Source organism: Parambassis ranga, chromosome 7, assembly GCF_900634625.1.
Source record: "Parambassis ranga chromosome 7, fParRan2.1, whole genome shotgun sequence".
NCBI lineage: Eukaryota > Metazoa > Chordata > Actinopteri > Ambassidae > Parambassis > Parambassis ranga.
Window position 1 is genome coordinate 16,372,778 of NC_041028.1, and position 27,082 is coordinate 16,399,859.

The following is a 27,082-nucleotide window of genomic DNA, read 5'->3' on the forward strand; positions in this document are numbered from 1 at the left end:
TCGATTCCAGCCTGCATCTATTGCTGCTTCTCATCCCACCTCTCCTCATTACTTCCTGTATGTTTTCATTGACTTCTGTCACGCTAAAATAACATTAATAAAAAGTAAAGTAGTGAGAAGTAGAGCATGACATTGGTTGGCCTGTTGGCCTGGTTTCTGGTGGTTTTGAAGACTGATGCTAAAATAAGTTATACTATAGCTATAATAGTATTCCAGCAGGTGGCAGTATTGAATCAGAAACCTCACTGAAGGCGGGCTTGGTTATATGAATGTGCTTAGTGCTGCCGCGCACACACATGCAACGCAAAGCAAGAATGAACTGAGGATTTGGTTGAGATTTTCAATTATTTTCATTGACCTATATTTGAGTTTTTAGACTCTGGCATCAAATGTTAACAAGACAGAAATGATCTTTATGATGGCGACTCGAGTCTTTGCCGCTTTTGTTTGTTTGTTTAATAAAAGAGTTACTTGGTGTAGTTTTCAACAGGTTTCCTGACAAATCTTATCCCATTGTTCTCTGGCCAATCTCTTAAACTCCTCCAGATTTTGTGGACTCTTGGCATGGACACATTATTACACTCCACACATTTCCACTCAGATTTAAGTCAGAGCTTTGAGCAGGAGAGTCAATAATGATCATTATGCTTTCCTGGAGGTAGTTCTTTACTAGAAGAGATATAAGATCATCACATAGTCTTTTTCCATGATGCACAGCATTATAAACCATGTTCTTTGGGTAAACATTGGGCAACACTTCTGTGACCAAAGAGCTCTACTTTTGTTTCATCTGACCAAATGACACACTTTCAAACTGTGTAATCTTTCTCCAGACCATCCCTAGCATACTTCAGTCTGGCTTGGAGCTATTTCCACTTCCTACGGTGGAAAGTAATTCTGTCTATCGCAGCCCTCTTCTCCTCTGTCATCCTAATGTCAGCACCCGAAGACGACATGTGGAAATATTTTAAAAAGGGCAGAACACATACTATCCTCATCATCTTCTTTTTTTTTCTCTGCCCCATTTTCTCTGTCTTCACCCCCCTTCACTTTGGAAAAAAAGTAGGCTAGTGGCTCTCCTTGAGTCATTTATGGAAGTTTGGTGGAAGCACATTAGTAGTAACTCCCAAGGGAAGACACTTCAAGGAAAGCCAAGAACAGAAAGCACACTGTACATGGGAATATTCATCTGTCACTTTCAGTAGGGGCTGTGGCGCCACTTGCTCGTGTTCCCTGTGTGTCCGCTGGGAAATCCTTTCACTCCACAGGGAATACACAAGCATTAGGCTATATGCTGCCCAGTTCAGACAGTATAGATGATTATTCATGACAAGGGATGACAAAAAGGTTCACAGGCTAATCTTTTTCTGCTCTTACATTATTTATCTGTACTCATACAGATAATGTGGACATTACACTGTCTGCACAGTTGTATAAATGCATATAATTCTGTATTCTGTGCTGTGGTTTGTATTGAATAAATATTGAAACAGAACAAATTTAACAGGATATTGTTTGCTGAGTGGGTTTTTGTTTAATGTGAAGTTTATTCTCCCAGCAGAGGGAGCCTGAAGGTCTTCTCTCCCTCTGTGTTTGTTGAAAACAAAAGACCGTAGCCAATCAGAAACAGGTTCAAGGAATTAAATCCGGGCTTGTTATGGCCATGGCAACAGCTTTATCTCAGTGACAGCTGAGAAATAGAAATGGAAGGGGAGATGGGCCGTAGTTGTTTTAGCACACCACCCAGAAAAGGTCCATTTAGACCCATTCTCGGTAAACACAGTGCACTTTGACTGGTTAATATCTGTTGGGCAAAAACTGACTCAATGGACTGAAGCAGGAGCAGGAAGTTGGAAAAATAAGAGCAACAATATTAATGCAGAAAAGCTGCATGTGTACAAATATGGTGCAAATAGACTGAAAAAATGTGATTTGAAAGGTTGAGTAGATGACAAGATAGTAAGAAAGGAAATAAGGAAGTGACGTGTATTTGAGCCTTTCAATGAATGCTTCTATATTTAGATATCTGATTGTGTACTCTAAGTTTGCTAATCTGTTAAATCAGATAAATTATAATTAAAAAATAAAATAATTTGTTTCTTTAATTGTTATAATCTAATATTCCTGAAGATCTCTAACAGATGGTGAAGGCCACTTCAGTGGGTGTGGTCCTCTACTCTGTGTACTAATATGGTTCTGCCCTCTCTCCCGTCGCTACTCCAATGACGCCATCCAATTGGCTGGAATTTTGAAATGCGGGGTTTTAATTGGCCACACATTCTGTCAATCAATGTCAAACGCGTTCTGCTAGCTGAGTAGCCACGCCTCCTCACGCTTCCTGGAGCCAGCGGTTCATTCGTGCGTGTAGAGCTGGATTACCTCGCTGGGAGGGAGTAAACGTGCTTCACGTTGTTATTAGACATCCTAGTCACCGTTTTAAACAAAAAAGGGTGTTTTGTGGACGTGCGAAACGGCGCTGTGGCACAACGCTGTGAAGCCCGAGTAGCTGACTTTGTTTGTTACGCATAGTGTAGTTGCTAGTTAGCAAGTTAGCGGCCAGTTAGCTTGTCAGCTAACCATCTTTTCCCCCACAACCACAGCACGTCGCACCCTTACCAAGTACGTTGACGTTGTGAGGCTGCAGGGGTTAAGTCGACTATTTGTTTGCCTCATAACTTAGCCAACAGAATCTCTGTACAGCTGTCTGGCAGGGGGGAAAAACCCTAAAAGTTTAGCCTGGTTAGGTGACACTAACATAATCACTGGCATTACGTTCGACAAGTGTCTGCTGTGGAGGGATACGGTCGCTACGCTGGCTAAGAGACTGGCTAAAAAGAAGAGGCGAAATAAGAGAGAACAAGGAAGACGCCGAGAAGGAGGGGACTGGCTAGTTTAGCCGGGAGAAAGATTTGCACGTAAGTGAGTCATACTCGTTAACATTATGTTAGCTTAGCAAACGGCTTACCGGCACTGTAACTTGGGAGTGCTCGCTTAGCAACGTTTATCCTGCCTGCCACTATTCTGTGGCTTAGCATCTACAGCCTGTGCGCCACTCTAAGCTAACTGTCTAACAAGGCTTCCTTGAAGGTGGCTCACTTGCTAGCATGATAGCTAATGACTGATGGGTTGAAGTGATACCGACTATACTTGCTGTAGTCAGTCTTTGGTAACTGACGTTAAGTTAGATGGGAATACTTTAAGTTGTATTTGTGAATCGGACAACACAGTAACTCAGCTGGTTGTCATTATTTTCCCCTTATTAGCCGCTTTGCTAGCTAGTTCCAGCCCGGCCACCCACCCAAGTTGACAGCTCAGCTTTCGACGAGGCGAAACAGTAATGCTGCCGAAAGCCAGCAACTGATTATATGTTTACTTCTAAGTAGATGTTTGACTCCTATCTGTCCTGTGCAGCCGTGTGAATTCATGTTTCCCCCGGCTCAACCCTAGATAAAGTTGTCACTCAGTGACATCTCACAGTAACACTTTACGTAGCAGTCCATTAACGAATGGCAATGCAGTATCTTTCTGTATTCTGTATTTTTCAGTTGTTATGATACTGTTTAAAAAGTGTCCCTGTACAACCCAGTGTCCTTGCAGAGCTGTCATCAGTCACAGGCTATACACAAGCACACAGTGTACTGACATCATAAAAGTCACAAGTGATTAAATCAACATTAGGTCAACACCTAACTTCATCACAGGACAGTATTCAGCCATGGACTCTGTATCAAAATATATTCTGACAAAACTTTTCTCCTTCTTCAGATAGTTAACACCGAGCCACACACAACCATGAGTATTGAAATACCAGGGGGGTTGACAGAACTGCTGCAGGGCTACACTGTGGAAGTGTTGCGACAAAGGCCGTCGGACCTGGTGGATTTTGCAGTACAGTACTTCACTCGTTTGCGAGACACCAGAAGCCAGGATGGGGCCAGCACAGTTGGCAAGACGGGGAAAGGAGTCATGTTCGATGGGGAGCCGATGCAAACTGAGTCCAATGGAGATGACGACGAAGATGACGACTCCGACTTTGAGCGTAGGTTGATGTTTTCTTGTTAAGATTGTCAGCTGTGGTGTTAGTAGTGTATGTGTGAGTGAAACCGGACAGCATGAAAGATGGCTTAAAGTGTCTGTTTCTGTGAGGGAAAGAGAAAGTGACGGTGAGGCCTGAAGTCTTGTCACGGATATAGTCATAACCTAATCTCGTTTCTTCCTGAGAGACAGATTTCTCTAGTGTGTGATCTTTGCCATATTTATATGCACACACTTGCACTCTTGTCTGCCACTCATCTAATCTAGGTCTTCTGCATTCTCATTATCTGCCTGTCAGGATCTCAGATGTTACATGTATGATTTCAGTTGAGCTATCAGGGCCTTAAAGGTCCAAAATGGTTCAACACAACTTTCCCGTCAAATCGCCTCATAAACTAAAAACTTGGGTTAAATTACGTAGTGCTCTGAAAGTAAAAACCATGCATCCTGTGGATTTGTTCCACACAGGAACGTGGATTAGTAAAGTGGTCTTTGAACCTGTTATATATGAGTAGAAGCAGCTTCTCTCTCTCCCTGCAGCTGTCTTCTGTGTTCTTCTTCATTTTATTTCTTTGGCTGGACATATGTGTAGAGGTCATTGTGTTGGTTAAAATATTTTCTGGGCGCATTTACACCACTAAGCAAAACAGTGGTCACTTCACTAATCTTCAATCTGCCTGTCTCCATGGAATCAGACAGATTGGAATATGTTCTGATCACATTGTTATGTGATCTTTGTAGATCATTCAAAATCATCACTGCTGCTGCAGAATTCTATGGGTTTTAAGTCGTTAGGATCATACAGCGATGAAAATGTAACAAGACAGGTCAGCTTACATGTGTAGACCTGTTGATGAACATTTTTGAAAACGGTCACCCCATTTCTTTTTTTTCTCGCACACAAAGTTCAGCGAGATTCTTAAGTCTGAATGCTCACATCATTGAAATTGTTTTGTTATAATTGTGCTTCTTGGTGTGGACGGCCCTTTAGCATCCTTTAAATGTAACCCCTTTTTACGCTGGCCATTTAGAAACCATGACATCCCAAGATGAATTCTGGACTGTGGCAATTGGCCGCAAAGGGAACTTTGGCAGCCTATAGATTACACTTTTAAATGTAAATATCAACTGCAGCAGCCATGGTTGCTAGGCGACAGCAGTGCTTTGTGACAGCTGGTGAAGGAAATAGAAAATCCTCCATAGGCTAGACAGCCTTATTTAACAACACACGTTGCTTCAACCTTTTGGTTCTCCAAAGGCCACACCTTCTTAGACTGCATCCTTCAAATGACAGAGGCCCTAAATTAATAGATACTATGTTACATTCAGCAGCAGCGATGCCAGCTTCTTCTGCATTACTCCCCTGAGTTTGACAGTCTGGCAGAAGATGTAAGCTGCTTCATAGCTCTCCTCTGTGCTGCTGCGAGTAATGTGGCCTAGATCACAACAGTGTTTCTTGTGAATGGGAAGGTTTTGTGTTTTCTCACTCAACTACAGGGATGCTGTTTACACTGAATGAACACAATGCTGAAACGACGTTATAAATATAGCTGCACAGTTTGATCAATTTATAAATTAAATTAGGAAGTATATTTGCTCTGTCTGTGTGGAGTTTAGCTGTTGCCAAACAGCTGAGCCCATGGTGTGTGTTTGTGATTGCCTCATGTTCTATCCATTTGTGTCTGTGTGACCATGTGTTTGGAAAAGCAAACGGTGGCATTTTGACTTTTTCATACTCCTTTACAATTTTAACCTGGTGATAACATGAGGCAATACTTCTACATTCCTCTGTTGCAATCAATTGTATTTTTCACACTTCATCTAAGGGGACAATAAAAAGCAAAGAGATTTCAGCCAGTTGTACACCACAGAGAAACTTTTGCTGAGACGCTCTAGGTCAGACACATGACTACCATGACATTAGATTATCCAACCAGGCTTGTGTACACCACCCCAGGGGACATTCATTTCTGATGGGAACAATACAAGCTTGTAAAATGAAAAAGATCATGTGGTCCTGCCTGACCCCAAGTTGTAGCCTTTAGGTATAACCTCTGCTATAGTACCACTAGTTCAACAGCACATGCTCCAAAACAGAAATCCTCCAAATAAAAACGGAATTATCTTTTTAACGTACAAAGCAAAAAAGGATGTTCTTTGCTAGTCCCACAGGTGACACAAACAAATGTGTATTTGTTTCAGTCTTTCCACCACTGGAAGGTGCCCAGAAAATCTTGAGAGCTTTGAGGTAAATTGCCAGTTGCATTGTATCAGCATGATCTGTAACTGTTGTTGGTAAAAAAAAAAATCCTATTTCTTCTTTCATTGGGCTCCTTACAGTTGATGAATCATTGGTGTTTCTGTAACCTTTATTTTGCGCTGCAGGAAATAATTGTTTATCAGTGTGCTTGCTGAACGCCTAACATGCAAATGATAAGAGATAACTCGTTTTGTGTTCCCATGGATAGTACAGTATACTCTTAGAAATATGTCAAATTTTACATCCACCACAGGATCACTACAGATGCCTAAGCAGCTTAACAAAAGAAGATATTGTTTTCTGTACAAATTGTTTAACCTCCATCATATGTGGTGATGTAGGGACAAAGATTTTTAGTAACCCTTGATCGTTGCAGAGGCTCAACTGTTCCTAATATACGACAGAATAACACAACCTGAGCCCAGAGCATTGGGTCCAGATATTAGCCCCTATTCACAGAGAAATTATACTTTAATGTCTCTCTGAAAAATGACTACAAACATTCACTTGGATAAAATGATTTACATACACTGTGACTCTTGAAAAGAATGTTGCACTGCACGATATTACTGTGCAGTAATTAGTATGTTGTTTTAATGTAAAATTATTCTTAGGTTTCACAGCAATGCCAGCACAATCCTCTCATGTCGTACACTGATGTACAATACAGCTTTACATCAGAAAATAATTGGAGAATTCTTATTTAAATATAAGGCGAAGTAAAGTAATATTTATAATTGTGGGCTGTGAATATGACTGGACATGGCATGGACTGGGGCTCTTGCTTCAGATAATTGGTGTAGTGCAGCATAGCTCTCTGTTATTGTTGTTTTTATCACTTGTACCTATTTTTAGAAGGCCTGTCTGTAGGTGACTAGACAACAAACATTAGTTTAGATGAGTTTGCTAGTCGCTGATCTCAGATTTTTTCCTCTGTAAAACAATACAATAACCTTCACTGCTCTTGTGTGAGTAAGAATGATGTGAGCATTTAAGCTGAGATGACATGCCCTTACACCCAAATAACTATTAAACACTAAAATTGTGACCACTTACTCAACATAGTAGCTGAGTTAGAATTGCTTGTGTTTCCCAACCTTGCAAGAGAGATAAGAGCTAATTGTCCAAGGGCTTTGGGCTTCTCTGTAATGTAGCATTCATTTGTATAATCTTATCCCTTACATTTCACAAGAAACCATAGAAATAGGTCACAGTGATGCATTCAGTTTGTCCTCTGTTTAGTGGTTTGTTGCATATGTCTCAACACTGGTCAGAAAGACAGAACACATGTTGAAATCTCTCATTTGTCTGTCATTTATATTCCTGTTCTGTACTATTCCAGTTCATTGATCATACCATTGTTTTTGACATCTGTCTATCAGTCTGTTGTTGTATTGAAACCATTCCTCTCTCATCTGTTGTATCTGAACCAACTGCGTTGTCCTTACAATACCACTACCTCTCCCTTGCCATGCATGTTCGTCTTGATGTACAGGCCCAATCTCATTAGATAAGGTGGCTTAGAGACAGGGGGTTATTAGGGCGGTTTAGGAGAACCATCTTTGGCACAGTAAGAAAGAGAATTAACTAGGGGAAGAAGTGTTGAGAGAATGAAAACATGAATGGAAGAAAAGGTTGAAAGGGGAAATTGGTGGGTTGGAGCCAAAGTCAAATACAGTGAAATTTTGACTCTGCTGAGATTGTCTACCCATTCAGCCTCTTTGGCAGATGAATTACAAGGATACTATTGAAGTATTTTAACATGTTGGTTCAGTAATCGGGAGGGCAGGAGCTCATTCTTGATTTTAGGTGTAGTTTTTGTATTGATTCCTTCACGTACGTCAGAGACATGCAAAGAGACAGGTGAGAGACGGGCCTCAGGTGTAATGTTGCAGTGGCAAACTGGGGTTATCCATGTGCCTCAAATGTCAGGTTTCTGATGACTGAGAGATGAAATGCATGAGGTGTCAAATGGGTGAGGGTGTGGTGTGTTGGTAGATGCACCACATTTTTCTTCTGTGGCTACAATAATAAGTTTTGTAATATTTGGCTTTCTAAACGTAAGGTTAACAAAACCCACGTTACTGGAAGAGCATCCAGGGCATAGGTCCTCTCAGTTTTACACGTCTTTTGTTCTATTCACACCTTGGTGTAAAAGCACATGAACACATATGCCATTATTTTTGCACTTGAGCGGCCTTAAAAAAGAAAGTTATATTTTGGATTTTGCTTGTATCTATAATTCCTTATATAACTTACTAATATACAGATGGGCAATGAAAGGAGATGACGGAGATGATTATGATCCACACTAAAAACAAACTTATTTAACTTTACACAAGTAAAATAATACACTTATTCCTTTCCCATAAGGGCAATAGGATTAGTTTACTGTCAGGATAGCAGTGACTGCTTTTACTACTTCTAGTTGTTTTGCCAGCAGTTAGTCATTAATACCAAACCACTATACTTATTTTCACCCTTTAGCAGCCAGTGCCTGGCCTAAATAGCTTCCATTCAAATAGATGATGTGTTTTAGGGTCCATTTTAAGACTTGGTAGATTGTGCCTTTAACATGGTGCTCTGAACTGACACAGCCATGGTCACCATAGAAACCACTGGCCTTGAAACTCCTCTCAGCCAATCACTGCTGGAAGCGACAGTGATAGGCAGTGGCCTCGCCTAATTGTGATTCAAATAACGGAAATGGGGAAGCAGTGCACATCCCTCCCTATTTGTAACAAGTATCATTGTCAGTGTATTTTGTTAGCCTAGATATGACACACGTTGTCATAGCTGTCTTTGTGTTGTACTTCTGATATTGCGTGGTACTTAAGCTGCTTATTATTTATGTTCTTAAAAGGTAGCTGCAGTGTTTACAGCCTGTCTGTAAGGAGTTCATTTGTGAAAGACAGAAAAACAGTGTAACAAACAGAAGGAGGAAGAAGAGTTTGCTCCTGTTGTTTAGGTTTTATACTTATTGTATAAACCACATTCCTTGTAGCAGCATATGTCACTTGTAACTTGAACTTGACACACACTAAGTTTTACTTGTTGACTAGATTTAAGTACCTGGTTGAACATTCTTTAATGGCTTAGCACATGCCTAACAAATTTAATGACCTAAGTCTAAACATAAGCTGGAGAATGTGGAGGATTGACGTTCTTTTGTGACTGTAAATGGTAATGTAATGGGAGACACAATTGGCCTTGTTTACATTCCACCCCTTTGGTTTGATGAGAACATGTTGCGTTCTCTCCTGCCAGGCTGTGCAGTCTGACCACTAATGTTATTCCACTGTTTGACATTTTACCACCATATGAGATGTGTTGTACGTTTGTGTTGTATTTTTTTAGAAAATACATTGCTGTGCTTGCCAGTTGTCCCAAAATCATTGCAATTATTCATGTTTTTGCTTTGCTGACAGTTTAGAGTGCAAATTATTTGTTGGGGCATAGATGGTAAATGTTGCATCTACTTTCATAAACTTGTGTCAGAAAGGGTCAGAGATGTCATCCACATTCTGCAGTGCCACATTCTACGAGTGAGAGATAACAGCCATCAGGTTCTGCTGACTGTAATCATACAGGCTATCACTGATAAGATTAACATGGTAGATTTTTAGAGCAGGGTTTGACCACAGATGGTCAGGATGCATGCTGTGCATACCAGGGCAAGCCTAAATGCTGCTGGTAACTAATAGTGTGAATTTAATTTGTCATTAAAAAGTGAGACTTTTTTCATGAAAAGTTAATTTTATAAATTGTTTCTGCATTTATGTCTTGCATGTGTTGCCTCTGCCTGTCCTTCCTGTTTTAGTGGGCAGGTAACATTGCCAACACTCGGTGACCTGGGATGGGGAAATACCTTTCGCAGCATTACTCTTCATCCTGTCCTCTGTTTATTTCCTAAAATAGCTGCAGCTGCCCTTTGTATATCTTCAGCACCATTTCTGCTACTAAAAACTTTTCCTGTAGCTTTCCTACTTTTTGTAAATACAAATTTGGACTCTTACTATTTTATTCTGTCTTTTGTGCATCCAGTGTAACATTAATTGCTACAATTAGAATAATTCTAGGATGAATTGCCTCCATAAGATCATATTAAATTCATCAAAAAGACTCGGCTCTACATTGCAGAGCTTAGAAGTTTTATTTTAGCAAATTATGCTGCATTCACACAGAATACTACAAGGATTTGTATATGGAAGTGGGACCATGGTTAAAAACAGTGCTATGTGACAATATGTAGAAGTAGAGTTTCTCATGTATGCCATTTTGCCCTGCTCTGACCTGGATATGTAGTTTCTTTAGCAGAAAATAACATTTGTGTTTGAAGCGATAAGACTGAGCCTTTCCTCTCATTCTCTCTTCTTTTCTCCTGTTGTTAAAAAATAAATAAACCAGCAGTGGCGGTCAAATTTCAGAAGCCCTGCTGTTTGCCATTGCTATCTAGTCTGACTTCAACTTGGGACTGAATTAGCTTACTTTCAGGTACATTTTCAGACCGTGTAGGGATAAATTAAAGAAAAGTGTTGCTATTTTGAAACTTTGGACTGAATTTTTTTTTAGTTTATTACTTTAGTACTACATCGTGAACAAAGTTTGAATTTGTGTACCTGTGTAGAATGTGCTCATGTGTTTTTTATCCTTTTTTGCATATTATCCCATTACTTTAAACTCCATCTGACTCCAACAAAGCAGCACTCACACAGTGACATTTATGATGTCAGATCTAACACACCGTATATCTTTGTTAGTTCTGTGTAATAAATTCAAACAAGCCCTTACTACCATAAAAGAAAGAATAGTGGAACTGCACACAAGGCTACCAGTGACTTCCTATATGTTGATAGGTGTTACCTTAGGAGACTTGAGCTAAACTTAAATGTCAAAGAAACTAGTTTTAAGCTGAGTGCTGGTTTTTGCAATGGCTGCACTTACCACAATGTCTCCTAGCTGATCACAGTACCAGTTTGTATATAGTTATACTACACCATCTTCATCTTTTGCATATGGTAAAGTGGGCAAACTCTCTAGTATTAAAAAAAAATGTTTTTGGAATGTGCTTTGTGAGATATCTCAGTCAGAGTTGATTTAATTTTTTTTTTAATTTTAAACCTTTTCTCCCAGTTGCCATACTTTTCACTCCTAAATGTAGGATGTACACTGATAAGCGTAGACTGCTTATTGTCACATCTCGTAGGATAACCCATAACTGTGTCATTTCTTTTCAAACAGACAACCCCATGTCATCTATTTTTCCTGCTCACCCAGCCATTGGTATGAGACAGCCGGTGCAAATAACACACATTAACCCTCCCTTATTATAATAAAGAATCCCACTGCAAAACACAACTCCTCTCTTGAAAATACAGTTGAAATATTCAGCACTTGGACTGTGTGCCCAGTCTAAGGTCCTGCAGGAGGCAATAATTGGCATGTTATCTGACAGTCGTAATTTGACTCAGGTATGACGCACTGCAGCCAGCAGACATGATATGTCAGCAGTCCTGATAGCTGCATTGCACTACATATTTTACTTGGACGACAGAAAAGATATCACCTGGTTGATGATCTACTGTCTCCTTTTACCTTCTTGATGGCAAAAAGTTCTCCAGAAACAAACTACTTACAGTTGGGTCCATAAATACTGATGCAATGACAGTATTGGCACACACATTGAATTTGAAATGAAACACTCAAGATGTGTGTGAGGTCAAAAGTTTCATCTTTATTTCAAGGGTTTTGACAAAAGTATGGCATTTTCTATTCAGGGTTTATAACCGTTTTCATATATACATACGCAGACATTTGTGGGGGGTGTCTAAAGGCCAAATGGCAGAAAAGTTATTATCCAGATATTAAAGAACCTGACTGTAAGTACAATGGTGTGAGTTCACATTAACATCCTCCAATTTTTAAACCTGAGAGTTAGTTGCACGGATACAACTGGGAAGTCTTTCTTGAAAGCTCTTTGGAAAGCATGTGATGGCTACTGTCAGTCATGGCTAAACCGGTGGAAACACTTCTCTTCAGCCACAGGCATACTGGCAAGATGGATTGTCACACATCTCATGGTCTTGTAAATCTTATGAGAATTCACCTGTTTTGCAAGGAAACATTCATCAGATTTTTGTTTTTCAGTGATATTGAGCTTAAACACATGTAGTGCAGACATTTGTTTTTTGATTAATATCCACATTAGATTTGTATTGTAAGCTGTACAGAGTTATTGTTGCTTAGATCAGCATTTCAGCCTGCATTGGCTGCTCACATACAAAGCCAGGCTATGTATATCTTCTCTGAGGGGGGGGGCATACAGAGTTATAGGTTTTACGTTTGCTCTCTGTTCTACAGATATATTGATAACCAATCATGCTGAAAAATGGGTGCAAGAGTTAGAAAACAGTGATGATCAGACTGAAGCAACGTAAGAAAATAATTCATTATGGTTGAAAAGGTTATTTCAACAATTACTTATGGCCTTCTGAGAGCTTGAAGGTGTAAGTTGTTGTGGGTCTCCCTCCCAGGGCCTCCGAGTCTTTCCTGAGTCTGAATGCTGCATAATAGCGTACATTATTGATCTGTGTACAGTTAATAGACTAATCTGTTACCTTATTTTACAGAAATCTATGAATTTCCATAAAACAGAACCCACCACCTGTCTGTATGTGTGAAGGAGTCTGCACATGGACTTAATTATATCTAGTTTTCCTCTGTCTGACTTCATGTGTTCCTAAGTGTATGATGAAGCCCCTGTGTGTGTGTGTGTGTGTGTGTGTGTGCTGAACTGAGCTTGTTTGTGTAAGTGCATGCCAGCAGAGGCTGGCTGACAGTGACGTCCAAGGCTGCTATAGCTCTGGAGGAGAGGCAACACGTGAGGGAAGCTCCCCGTTCCACATCTGACCCTGCTGTTATCAATCAGGCCTTGAGAGGAGTGAGTGTGAGAGGAAGAGGCATGCAGAGAGGTCGAGAGGAAAGAATTAAAGAGATGGAGAGAGCAGATGGCAAGAGCTGGTGTTGAGCAGGCAGTACACTGTAGGTGAGGGGTTAGAAAGTGAAACTAATAGAGAAGCAAAATGTAACTGTGGTATTGTAGATTCATTAATTTAGTGTAAATTATTCATTTAATCCCACCAGTACCAAAAATATAAACAGATGTAAAATCACACTCAAATTAAAGTAACAACTGCATATTGTGCTGAATTGAGGGCATAAAAGTGTATACATTTATAAGAAAGTGTATCACGTCTGGATTTAAGGGAAAGATGGAAGAAGAACTCTCCATCTGCCCCTTGATGCTTGAAATGGACACAAATTGCCTATTTAGGTGCCAGAAATGTCACTAAGTCAGCTGCCTCCACTATTTGCAGAAATGTGTTAACAATGCAAATAGTGGAGAATTGTTCTCATTTGTGTATGATTTATGAAATAATGCATTTTAACAATTTTATCTGAATATTCTGTATTTAATGCTACAAATGGGTTGTCAGCTGCCAGCAGCACATCCAAACATGATCTTGCCTCTGTCACTATCTATTGTATTCTGACGCGCTTGTTCTGTTGAATAGATTAGACTCGTCTTTTTAAGTGCCAAAATTTTCTGCACTTTAGTGTTTCTATTCCAGGAATTATAACGGTTAAAAGAAAATCAGGTAGTGTGAGGAGCAACAAGTGGGCTGACAAATAATAGACAAACTTGGTTTACGTCATTATACACTTGTACTTGAAAGCTAGGGTTCATTTCATTCATGTCAACTGTTTATCAGTCTTTTTGTAACATTCCTCTCTTCATCTCTTCCCCTCTCTCATCTGTCTTGCCAGCTTAATCACTCTGTGGCCATGTTTTGCTGAAGCACAAACAGAAAAATATTGAAATTAATATTGAGGTTCAGAGGCCACATTCATGCTTTGGTCTCCCCTGCAGCTATCTGGATGATGTATTGACAAATCTGGCAGACAGTCATGCACTGAGAATGGCTGTAAAAGAATTCAGTGGAAAAGACCAGGCAGATGAATCCACCCCCCTTTTGACTGTTTATGCTCTACACATGATCAGTCTCTAGGCAGAGGGCTTTCTGCCTTTCAGCACCTACCTCTTCTGTGTTAGCAGACATGCACAGTAGGTTAATTATCATCACTAATGAAATGCCCGTTTTATTCTATTTCCGTTTCTGTTTTTCTTTCCACAAAAAAAAAAGATTTCTCACTCTCTTTCACCCCCCTTCTGGTCTGTTTATCCCAATCTGGTTCACCCTCTGTCGCCTCCCCCTTTCGCTCCTTCTGTAAATGCTGTGATGGCAGTAAATGGGTCTATAGGTTGGTGATGGACAGAGATAGAAAACATGAGTGGGATTGTTGGGTGATCATACACTTGTTACATGCTGGATAGAGGAGAAGGGGGTGGATGGTGGCTGGGGGAGGGAGGGGGGGTGATGGTGAAAGGGGTAGTGTTGTTATGGCGATGAGATCTTCTTTGTATTAGGTTACCAAGGCAACTTCAGGCGTACACTTGATACAGCCACCACCACACCCCCCAACCCCCTCAGCCACATGACTGTAGGGAGAGCACTTCACACATTGCGCACACAGACTTACACACCCACACATTGAAACACAGAAAAGCATGTGAACACACATACTTTTATTTGAGCCACGTGCTCTTAACAGACAAAACTGCATTCTGGGATGGAGACAATACATAATTTATTTTGAAGTTGGGCATGACACCTGGATAGAACATGTGCTAATCAGCCTAGTTTATTTCTGCTGGGCAGTATACTAGCAAAATGGTTATTGCTAGTATAGTGTGTAGTGCCCATTCACAACTGTGCTGAAGGCTAGTGATGGCACGGTATTCTGAAGAAGCGATCATTAGGTAACAATCAAATCCACCTGATGCACCACGTTTTTGCTATACTTTAAACCAGGTCTTAAGGCGCAGTGCCAGTTGTGGCTTGTATTTGTGCAAACCCAGCAGATGGACTAGTCCGGGTGAAGAAATGTAGGCCTTATTCCTGCACATCCTACTTCGTCACACTGGGAGTCAACATTTGCAGCTGTGGACCAGGATCTCTGCAATGTTAGGAAGCTCTGCACTAGATAACAAATCATAGTTTGGTCACTCACCAACTTCCACCATCTTTGCTTTATTCATGTACTGCTACTTAACATAAGTAATGAGAAATTAAAATTATACACTGTATAAAAGAACAAAAATATCTCCCTGTGTACTGTTACCTCTTCTTCCTCGATATGTATTTCCCTTTATTCTGTAGATACCGCTCATGAAGTGGTTAGAAAATGTATCAATCAATGAACCATAGCACAGGATTTGTTCTCTTTCATCTTGTTGTATTCCTTAACAACAAACTCCAACTCCAGTCATTGTCTTGAGGTGAATGAGATAAAAGTAACAAGTCAGACTGAGATGCAAAATAGAAGATAAAGGGAGAGGGAGTGACGAAGCCATGGGAGCAATATGGGGGAGGAAGGTCTGTTCCTTTAAGACAGCTGAGGGGGCGAAGTACACAATAAATGACAGAGAGTAGGGAGCCAGAGAAACTGAGAATAGTGTTGAACTCATGTAATCCTACTATTTAAACCAGATTCTCTGAATCAGAATAGTATGAACTTGATTCGTAAATGCAAAGATGGAGATGAGGTCCTGACATGTTGAACATACTATAAACCCATATTCCCATCCTCTGCTCGGTTTTAGTTTCACAGGTGTTTTTTTTATCATCCTGCACAGTGGTATGAGCTACTGATGCAAAGTTACAGACAGAAAAGCAGATGGATAAATAGATACATTATGATATTTCCTTGTATCATATATTATGCACATCTGTTGCCAAGTACCTTAAAAATATTTTTGTGCAAAGGTGTCTTAAATGTTTAAGTTTGAAATGCTGAGGACCTTTAAAGTTTTTCCTATATTCTTATAAACAATTTTATAGATTCACAGCACAGTTTTAATGTATGTAATGTGCATTGTCCTGTGCGTGGATTCATAATAAAAAAATGGAACCACTGACCACAAAAAAATCACAAAAAATAGCACTATTGATTGTCTAAATCATGGCAGAGACATATATTGACATTGAATTAAAAAAAAAACTTTTTGTAAATTGTTATTCAGTCATTTTCAAGTCAGTTCCATATCATTTATTGTGTGGTATGTATTTACATGAAAAAAAATTGCCCTTTTTTCATGGGGTTGTTTAATCAGCGCTTTAGTTGAGTGAGGAGTTTGATTTGGAGACTTGCTCACTGTGCTCCTGCACACATCTGTTAAAACTTTTGTGCATTGTTAGACTCATGCGGTCTCTTTCGTCAAACTTGTTCATAACATTTTCACTTCTAAAGGCCACAGATGTCAATACACTAAGACCAAGTGTGTGTGTGGTTGTATGTGTTGAGTTGTAGTAAGACCATATCCACACGGAGACAAAGTCAATTCCATTTCAAAAATGTTTCCCATAAAGACGCCATAGTTTCAGGAAATGTGTCCACATGCGACCCGGACTTCGCTAGCCGCATTTGCGGCTAGAGCCATCTCCGAGAGGTGGCTTGAAATCAATCCAGATATAATCGGATTCACGTTGTTCAGACTCAGAAAGAAACGCAAATATCTGTATACAGCCAGAATCCCGCTCTAGCTGAATTGATCTCCCCAGTGTGAACGGAGTGATCTCAAGAGAGTGTTAAACTGTCCATCTCCCCAGGACACTGCGGGAAAGTGGTGTGTATGTGTGAGTTTCCCCCAGGCGCCTGTCTTCACAGTCTATGTCTAATGGGCTCTGACAGGATGGTAATAAGATGCCAATGGACACCTACTGTGTGTGTGTGTGTGTGGAAGCAGGGTGCCATGCCTGTGGTGGCTAGTAACAGCCCAGCGTTAGGAAGCAGGTGTTAAGGACCCTGACCTCACCCTCTGTGTGCGTAAATGTTACATACAGTCACACGTTTGAAGGACACACACACACACTGCAGTGCACAGGGTCAGTGTATCCCTACAGATATGCACAAAGACCATACAATGCCAGAAACCATGCTCGCACAATAACACACACACATACATACTGTACATACATGCCAACCTTCACTGCACGTTGTCCTGCAAGGCTAGAGTTCTTTCTGTCTTGACCTGCTGCTTTATTAGCCCCAATGCATATTGATATCCAGCAGTAGTCTTCCTGCCTTTACTCTGATGAATATTTTCTTATGTCATGTGCACACCACTGAAATTATGTCTAGGAATGAAACTCGATTACAGATGCTATTTCAACATTTCCCAGAAACATGTTCTGCTTTTCCTGTGGTTCATTTAATGTTGTTAAGAAGCCAGCTTTATTTATCTTCGTCCGGCAAAAGGATACACTAAACAATGCTTTATTGTGCTTGTGGAATAAATGCTCATGTCAATCTTGAGCGTTCTTTCTTGTTAATTGCCCAATGTATGGGCGTATGCATAAGCTCCCAGTGGCCGGTAGTGTTATGTTCAGATTGTTCAGGTATTCTGTTCATATAAAGAGATATCTTAAGGATGACTATCATGTGTAAGGTTTTTTTTTTTATCAGTTACACATGATAAAAACCTGCTAACATGTCAAAACAAAACCAAACAGTACTGTCATGCAGGTGAATGTGTGATAGCGCAGCTAAGTTGCCTTCCTTTCAATGTAGTGTCGGCATTCTGAAGAAGCTCAACAGTATAAGATTAAGGGGTGAGCTGAGTTTAGTAATGTCCAGCTTTTACAGACGACGGCGATGATATTTTATTTGCTTTAAATACATTTGTTGGCTCTCTGGTAGAGATCTGTAGAGTGATGTTTATCTGTTCAACAGCTCTGCTTTCTCTGTTTAGCTAAAGTAAACACCCTGACTCTAGTAGGGCAGTCGCTTCCTGTTGTGAGTACTTCAATCCTTGAATTTCAAAGCAGACATATCGCATGTGGTTCTAGTGGCTCAGCAACATCAACACTGTCCCAGCAGCATCTGTGCAACTAAACAGCCCATTGCAACAGCTTGAAGCTGGCTACACTGGCACAGATCACTCTTCCTGTTAAGGCAAAACATAAACAAACCACAAACCTCTAAATGCAGAATGATGTGTTTGCTGCTGTGTAGTGGATTTAATACCAACATAACTGTCATTACGCTTTAATAATTTGTCTCTCCTCATACATTATCCCTTATAAATATTTTACTCATAAACATGCAACAGAGAGGGTTCTTAGTAAGATATTAGTAAGATGATATGGCTTTAGGCAGTCATTTTGTGATTATGACTACTGAATATGATCCTGTTTTAATTACTTCTCATTAGTCATGGAAAAGAAACTGCTTTTGTGAGAGGGACAGTGTGTGTGAATATACTGCATTCATACTGTTACATACCGTTTCATTCATCTTTAAGCTTACATCTCTCTCTCTGTCCATCCTTGTGTATCATACTTTATTACCTCTGGTTGCTTTTACTTATTTGACCATGAGTCTTTTTCTCAGTGGTTTTGTTTATTTACCCTTTTTAAATCTCATTCTTTCTCTACAGTTGTAGTTGTGAACTAAAGTAGCAGTAATAATGTGTTAACTTTGCCTCGTTCTCTCTTCACAGCTCCACCACCCAGCAGATTCAACAGGAGAGTGTCAGGTAAGATGCGAGACTGTGAGCTCACTCATGTGTGTGTCTATGTGTGTTGTAATCCACACCCAGTACGACATTGCGAAAATCATTGCCTGTGGCTCACCAACAGTTTTTGTGTGCATTCTTGTGTGCGTCATGCATGTAAAATGCTGCAAACCTTACTAATTTGTGTCTGCTTAGGTAGAACCAAAAGGGAGTGTTTTTATAATTATTGTGTTTGTGTATAGCAGACACACACATACAACACCATGTTGAGGAGCTCCACAGTGGTGTGTTTAGGGTTTTGTGTTTCTGTGTTAACTCTTGTTTCTGTGTTGCCATCTGTGGTTTTGTGTGGACACTGGTCTCGTTTTTCTCACGCTCCATTGTACCTTCCTAGTGTTTACATACGAGTGATTGAATGTCGTCGGGGAGCACTGCACTTTGATTAAGTTCTGGTTGTGTAAGCTGATGTTTATCTTTACTGCTCGGGTACTATCATTGTTGAGCATGTGTTTGTGATGATTCTCATCCAGGTTATAGACCTAATTGCTACATTTAAGGCAGCAGGAATGGCCAAGTTTCTTGGAGACATTTTCAGTTCTCACTAGACAACAATGTATCACACAGATATCATGCCGTTATGCGCCAGGTTTGCCCTGTTAGAAGTCAACTGAGGACTTGAGGATGGAGCTATGATTTAAAAACAAAAATATCTAGAAAGAACAATGGCCCCACTTTACTCTCTACAATCTCAGATTTGTATCTCAACCCTGTCTTCATACTTGTAAACAACTCTTAGAGTTTTACGGGTTATTTCTTGTTGTTTATGTGCTTCCTTCTACCACATTGTAGTTTGCAGGACACTGAGACACTTTGGAGTTAATTTTTATTTGTTCCATTGAATGTAACCAACTTGATCCAGATGAGAATTAGCATATAAACACTCAAACAGAGGGCACATTGCTCCAAACATCACTAGTATGACTGCTGAGAGATAAGACAATACACTCATGACTGCACACACTGTGTGTTTTGTGGAATGTCATGTGAGAAGTGTCTGTAGTCTACAGCGTTGGAGGAAACAGACACACAGTGACAATTTGAAATGACCTTGTCAGTGTTTGCCGTCTAGTGTAGGAAAACATGTCGCTGTGCATGTGTCATTTCCTCACTCTAGGGCTCCTCCGATGTCCTGTAGTCCTCTCTTCCCTTCTGCGGGCCATCACATCTTTTTGTGTTATAAATCGTCTTCTTTTCCTTGTGCCTGTGCTTGTGTAATTCATCGTTTTCAGACATCACATTTCACACAAATCTCAACAAATCTCTTTCACTTCTAATGTGATCTATCTAATGACACGGAACCTGTTAATGTGTCAAACCGATTCACACATCTTTCCTCCAGTGTGTGCGGAGGCCTTCAACCCAGATGAGGATGATGAGGACACCGAGCCCAGAGTGGTTCACCCGAAAACAGACGAACAGCGCTGCAGACTGGCAGGGGCTTGCCGAGACATCCTACTCTTCAAAACACTAGATCAGGTAGGAAAATCATGGCAGTGCATGTGGATGAAGGAAAAATGAACATGCATTCTCCACTTTTTACATTAATAATAATGATTAGTCAATATCACTCTAAGAAAGATCTAACTTCTTAAACTGGTTGACAGTAGATTACACTCTAATATAGTAGCCCTTCAAATAATGCTTCTTGTATTACTCATACGTCTTTGAATGACTACTTTAGTTGTTTGTGCGGTTTGAGGCACAAAAATACACATAATGTTTCATAACAGTAGCTGCTTGCGGGATCGTCAGGTGATAAATCAGTGCAAGCACATTTTCCTGCAAAGGACAAAGGGATACTTGTTAAACATCTTTGGTTGTATTTTTTTCATGAACCAATACAGTCTTTTTTTAGCTACTTGTGTCACGGGCTAGAAATTGTTAAAGCTGTCCCACACAAGTATTTAATATAATTTTAATAAGGGTTATTTTTAAGTGAAATCCGTTCTCACAGTGCTGAATAAGCCCATCAGCTGCGTCTTACATCTGGTGTCTGTGTTTGACGTTCCCACCCTGGGATTCTAGCCACAACGGACTAGGAATCAGTGGCATGTTGAGCTTCTTGATGAACTACACACTTTTTAATTTTGCTCCTCATTCTCCACCTCTTTAGAGTCTGACATCCTTTCTCTTGTCCCACTTCTAGGAGCAGTTCTCACAGGTGCTGGACGCCATGTTTGAGTTGAAGGTTCAGCCAGAAGAGCATGTCATTGACCAGGGAGATGATGGAGACAACTTCTATGTCATAGAGAGGTAAGAGGCAGACACCGAGACTGCTAACTTACTTTTTTAATTCAAATTGCACCTGGATGGATGGATGGATGGATGGATGGATGGATAATCCTGCGACTACATTGCATGTCTTAGACATATACATTACTTGCTTGCCTAAGTGAAATAAACTCAGTGTGTCAGTTGTTAACCTTTAACTAGAGAATAGAGTTACCAATTTACTCCTGATGGCTGGTCATAAATATATCTGCCCCTCCCACTGTGGCCTCCATTCATTCCTTTCATGGCACAGAAGTATAGTTCTACTTGCTATCTCATCATATTGCAGACTTGATGTCTAACACAGCCTGCCTCCTGTACATGAAAACATGTGGTCTTCTTGTTTTTCCTGGCGCATACACATTGTAAGTGGTCGCTAATGTCACTGGCAGGGTGTGGTGTGGTGGGCACACAGGAAAATGGAGGAATAAAAGAAAAGCAGGAAACACAGTTTAAACATTTCCTTCCTTTTTAATCTTTGTATTATGTCACTAAGCCCTATTTATGCAGCTCCTCTTTGTTCCATGGTGCATGGTATTAGTCATCAACTTGCACACATTTGGCTGCTTCTAACTCTAAATGGCACAACTTGATGTTATAAGCAGTCTTAACAAGAGAATAAACATGTGCTGAAGTCTATAACAGGAAGTAACTAGAAGTCTCTTGGGGACAAGGAGCAAATATGTAATGGGAGGAGCAAATGTCTTAAATGTCCACAAATTACTGTGCTTAGTGCCCTACATAAGTCCTTTTAGATTATAACAACCTATAGCTTTACAAGTAGGAAAAAGCACTGAGAACATCCTTTCACTGCAGAGGAAACATCCGTTCATCAACTGCATTCTCACGTTCCAGTTTACATCAAGGAAGTGAATTTCGGACACACATAGGTCTCGACTGAATATGGGTGTGTTGTCCATATGTCACTCAAACTATTTTTTATTCCAAACAAAGCAGCTTTATTGTATGATATATTAATTTCTATAGCTACAATACTTGCTTCCTCTGACTAAAGATTGAGCAGCCCAGCCCTAGATAGTGTCTCTTAACCTTAGCTAGCTGATGACACAGGTGGTCATTGTAACAGCCTTATAAACACATTATCCCAAGAAATCAGGGGTAATGAGGCAGGGATAAACTTTTTGAACTTTGAAAAAAGAAAATCTCCCGATTGCGTGAGGCGGAAAAGCTGAATCAAAACTTCTAATAACAGGGAACTAACCTTCAAACAAAGGGAATAAATCTCAGGGGGGAAAAAGAGCTGGTGATCCTGGCTGAACAAAAACAAGGGAAACAGACCTGGTCCAACCCACATAGGGCTGTCAGAACCTGGTCTCCTCTCTACCTACAAACAAAACAAGCTAGAAAAGAAACATCTAATAAAAGAGCGAACATAAACCGAGAAATAACACCATAAAAACGGATGCAAACTACCAAAGGGTCAGATAAAAAGGGCCATCTCTCCTCCCTTTTCTCCGCTCCCCCCACACTTTTCTACCCACCCAGATTGCATGATATTAAACACATGGGCAGGCAGACAAGGAGTGGAAGCAGCAAGAGGAAGGGAGAGAGAAGAGAGAGAGCGAGAGGAAAAAAAAAACAGACACGCCCCCCCCCTTGCTGACACATAACAGTCATCGTCTTCATCACCACCGTAATCCAGTCAAAATAAGCCAATACTCCAGCCGCGAAAAGGCTTTTAACCCCTCTACTCAACCAATCGGTGGACACACCGACGTGCAAATTGTCTGGCTAATCCTGCCAAGCAATAACACTGCAAATTACCTCGCCCGGGTTTAATCCTCCTACACAGAGGTAGAGGGAGGTTAGACAGAGTTGCTCTGCTTACGTAGTGCTCTCTATCACCCAAGTGTACAAACATGGCAAACGTGTTTTTATAATGTATGCACAAAGATAAGCAGCAATGCTAACATATAAGTTACATGCAATGTACATAAGAGTCTCCGGCACAGCACACACAGAGTTAATTATTGTGCCAAAGTAACAAGGTCCTATCCAGAGGCTGCTTCCAATCTGTAATGAGATTACTGTTAATACCAGTCAGTAGGTCAGTGCACAAAACTCTGATTGTATTTTAACTTTTGCTACAGTCTAGTCATTTCATTTTTGTGCTGCCTTTGTTTTTTTTTTTTTAATATTTTCCCATTTTGTTTCTTTCTCTCTAGGGGTATGTTTGACATAATAGTATCAGGAACATGCGTGGGTCAGTACGACAATAAGGGCAGCTTTGGGGAGCTGGCACTTATGTACAACACGCCACGTGCTGCCACCATTGTAGCCATTCAAGAGGGGGCGCTATGGGGCCTGGTAAGAACATGCATAGCAAGACCTGATGGATTTATGCCTTTTTATGTGATGTGTGCAAATGTATTTTAATGCATTACATAATCATAATGATTCTCAGTCAATACACAAAACAGCCACTTCAAATCATTTGCTTAATAACGTGAAGATTGTAAAGTCTCCCAACATTTCATTAGTAACACTTAACACAGTATTAAGTTCTTTTTACTCCCTGAAGAATTGTATTGTGAAGATTAGACACAGTTTCCAGTCTCCAGTGCAGACATAATGCCCAGACATGTTAAGAATGCAGCCCTGTAAGCTATGAATGGAACCAGTGCTCTGCCCTCATGGTTTATGCTGCTATAGCTCCTCCTGGTGGCCCAGCAGAGGAAGACTGGCAACAGTCAAACACACTTAACCTTAACCTTTTATTCACTAGTATATTTTTTTTGTCGTAGGACCGTGCTACATTTCGTAGACTCATTGTAAAGAACAATGCCAAGAAGAGGAGGATGTACGAGACCTTCATCGAGTCTGTGCCCTTACTCAAATCACTGGAGGTGAGTTTAGGTTTTTTTTTTTCAGAAACCACCACAATCCCAATCTGACACTGAACAGTTTAAGAAAATGAGTTTATCTTCATGTTTTTAACTTCATTCTGTCCAGGCAACAGAGAGAATGAAGCTTGTGGATGTATTAGGAGCAAAGCAGTTCTTAGATGGTGAGCGCATCATCATACAGGTGAGACGTGTCTATAGCAGTAATTCTAAAAACGAAGAATGAAGCATTTGATGTGTAAAATGTATCCCTGCATCTTCAGCAGTGTGTTTGAAGTGTGTTTTCTTTCTCCTCAGGGAGACAGGGCTGACTGCTTCTACATTGTAGAATCTGGGGAAGTCAAGATCATGATGAAGAGTAAAGTAAGACCCCCGTTCTTACCTTATCCATTCTGTTTGAACAACTCTGTACTACATAGTTATTTCACTGCCCATGTGTAAAAAAACACAGATTCTGATGAACATTGAATACATGTTTTTAATATGTAGTAGTACCAATATAGGCAGCTTTAGTATAAATCAATGCTGGGATTTTGGTTGGAGCTCGTCTTTGTCATGGTAGGCTCAATATATATTCATCTGCCAGGTAGTCTTTGTACAACATTTGGCAACCCACATTCCCCTGGTTTGGTCTTGTTACAGCAGGAATCACAACTCTCCACTCGGTTGTTGAGTGCCTCTTGTTGGGAGAAAAATGAGGTACTCTGCGGCTCCTAACATTTAATTCTGTTTTTTTCCTCCCCACCTCCCTCCCTGTAGACAAAGGCAGGCCATGCAGACAATGCGGAGGTGGAGTTAACACGCTGTAGCAGGGGTCATTACTTCGGGGAGCTGGCCTTGGTCACTAACAAGCCCCGGGCCGCCTCAGCCTACGCAGTGGGAGACGTCAAGTGCTTGGGTGAGACAAAATACACTTCAACAACTCATTAGAGGCATTTATCTGCGATGATGCTAATCCTGCTCGCAATAACACAATTGTTCTACAACATAACTTTTGCTTCTGTGTTGCTTAACCCAGTCTGCACAGCAGGTGCAATCCATCGACAATGCCTGTTTTTCATTTTCAACCAATCCACTTGGATATCAAGAGCATTTAAATTTTGAGGAGCAGTCCATCTCATGTGTCATCACCTCATAGTTATTTTTAATTGAAGGCCATTCTTTTGTTATTTTGATTTCAACAGTTCTGCAGCAGAGCGGTCAAGCAGCTCTTCCCTTGTGAAAATGAGCATGTGCTCCAATGATTTTTCTATATTTTCTCCTCTTCAGTATGGAGTGTACAGTGACAGTATTTTGGCTTACATGTCTGCCTTTCCTGTGACTTGGTTTGCGCAGCAGCCTTTGCTGTCTGATGGGCTCTTTTCATTCTGTTCCCTTGAAAGATAAGAAGGACTCAGAGCAGAGACTGTTTATTTTTATATATATATTCCTACATGTTATGGCTTTAAAATAGCGAGTCAAGGGACATTCCTCAGTTGATAAAATTAGCTTTAAAAATATAAAGTAATTTAGAATAGTGCGCTTGATGTACTGTTGTTTAGGTTTCCAATTTCCCATGAACCTCACAGGCCTGGAAGAAGCAGCCTGTGGGCAGGATGTGGCCACAAATCCTCTGGGTGTCTTTCTTTATCGTATATGACAAAGTAGTTTTGTTATGAAACATCTCCATATCAGAATAACCAGAAGCAAACATTTAATATGTCTCTCCATTACTCCTTTCAGTAATAGATGTGCAGGCGTTTGAGCGCCTCCTGGGCTCCTGTAAAGAGATCATGAAGAGGAACATCGCCCACTATGAGGAGCAGCTGGTGGCGCTGTTCGGCTCTAGCATGGACCTGAGAGACTGAGCTTCCCACATCACCCTCTGTGCCTTCTATTCCACACACACACACACACGCACTCTTCTACATCATGCCGATAGAGCATGAGAAAGTGTACTTGGCTCACCTGCAGGTACATAAATCCTCATACAGTATGAACACACTCTCCCTTACACACACACACACACACTCTCACAGACACCTGTGTAGGCACTGAGCGATACTCACTTCACTTAGTCTACTCACCCTTGTGCACATACTAGCTCAACACTCTCCTTGTTAAGCTGTCTTTGGTTAGACTGACAGGCAGACAGACACACACACAAACATAAACATTCAAAGCAAGCTAAAGGCCACACACCTCGTTGCTTGAGCCAGCTTCAACCTCTCAGTATGAATGTCTTTCCTGCTGTGACCTTAATAAAGGTAAAGCAGCACAAGGACATCACACACACTCCATACACATCTTTGAAATCACGTCGTTATGCTTCATAAGTGCAGGCTTTGCATTCACATGATCACTTAAACAACTTTAAGTTGTTCCAAGCCTCAGCCAAGGACACATCAACAAAAACACACACATATACACACACACACAGGGTTACAGGTACAGACACACAGAGGCAACCACGCTTGCAAAAACATTGTGGTAAAATGGAGACTGAAATCTCAGAAAAGGAAAACGAATAAAAAAAAATGCAAAAAAAAGGAAGTTTAAAGAAGACAGATAAGTTTTAGAAATGTTTTATGAATATAAAAAAATAGAAGCTTTGATAAAATATTATTTAAATAAAAAAAGTTTCCTCTTTGGGAGGCTGGGGTGCAGACCTTTGTGAGTGTGCTCCAATTCTTCCTCTACTGTTGTTGATTGAGTTAAGTTGAGTTAGTGCTGGTGATTATTGCAGTACCACAGGAGAAGCAGTGAAAACAATAACAACCCTACAATTTCTGGGCCATTGTTATTATGTCATTGACACCACACTTGTATTGAATTAATTATTAATGTATTGTTATTATATATTCATTTATTATTTTTTTTGTTGTACTTTGACCAATTCTGATACAAATTCACCATCCATCTCTGACAAAATGTAAAAATGAAAGAAAAAAAAAGATTCTAATAAAAACATGTTAG

The 27,082-nt window shown here is 40.4% G+C and overlaps 1 protein-coding gene across 3 annotated transcripts; it reads left to right on the forward strand.

Moving 5' to 3' along the window:
* Nucleotides 1-2,349: 2,349 nt before the first annotated feature.
* prkar2aa (protein kinase, cAMP-dependent, regulatory, type II, alpha A) lies at nt 2,350-26,644 on the forward strand. 3 transcript variants are annotated; one of them, XM_028408892.1, is made up of 11 exons: nt 2,350-2,919; nt 3,766-4,039; nt 18,918-18,953; nt 20,332-20,468; nt 21,139-21,245; nt 23,450-23,591; nt 24,029-24,130; nt 24,237-24,311; nt 24,425-24,490; nt 24,887-25,025; nt 25,850-26,644. In XM_028408892.1, exons 2-11 carry the CDS (start codon nt 3,793-3,795, stop codon nt 25,972-25,974), a joined length of 1,176 nt encoding a protein of 391 aa, XP_028264693.1. In that variant the 5' UTR covers nt 2,350-2,919; nt 3,766-3,792; the 3' UTR covers nt 25,975-26,644. The 3 variants fall into 3 exon arrangements, with proteins under 3 accessions (XP_028264693.1, XP_028264692.1, XP_028264694.1); XM_028408891.1 differs by having other exon boundaries at nt 2,350-2,915; XM_028408893.1 differs by having other exon boundaries at nt 2,350-2,915; nt 3,770-4,039.
* Nucleotides 26,645-27,082: the final 438 nt, after the last annotated feature.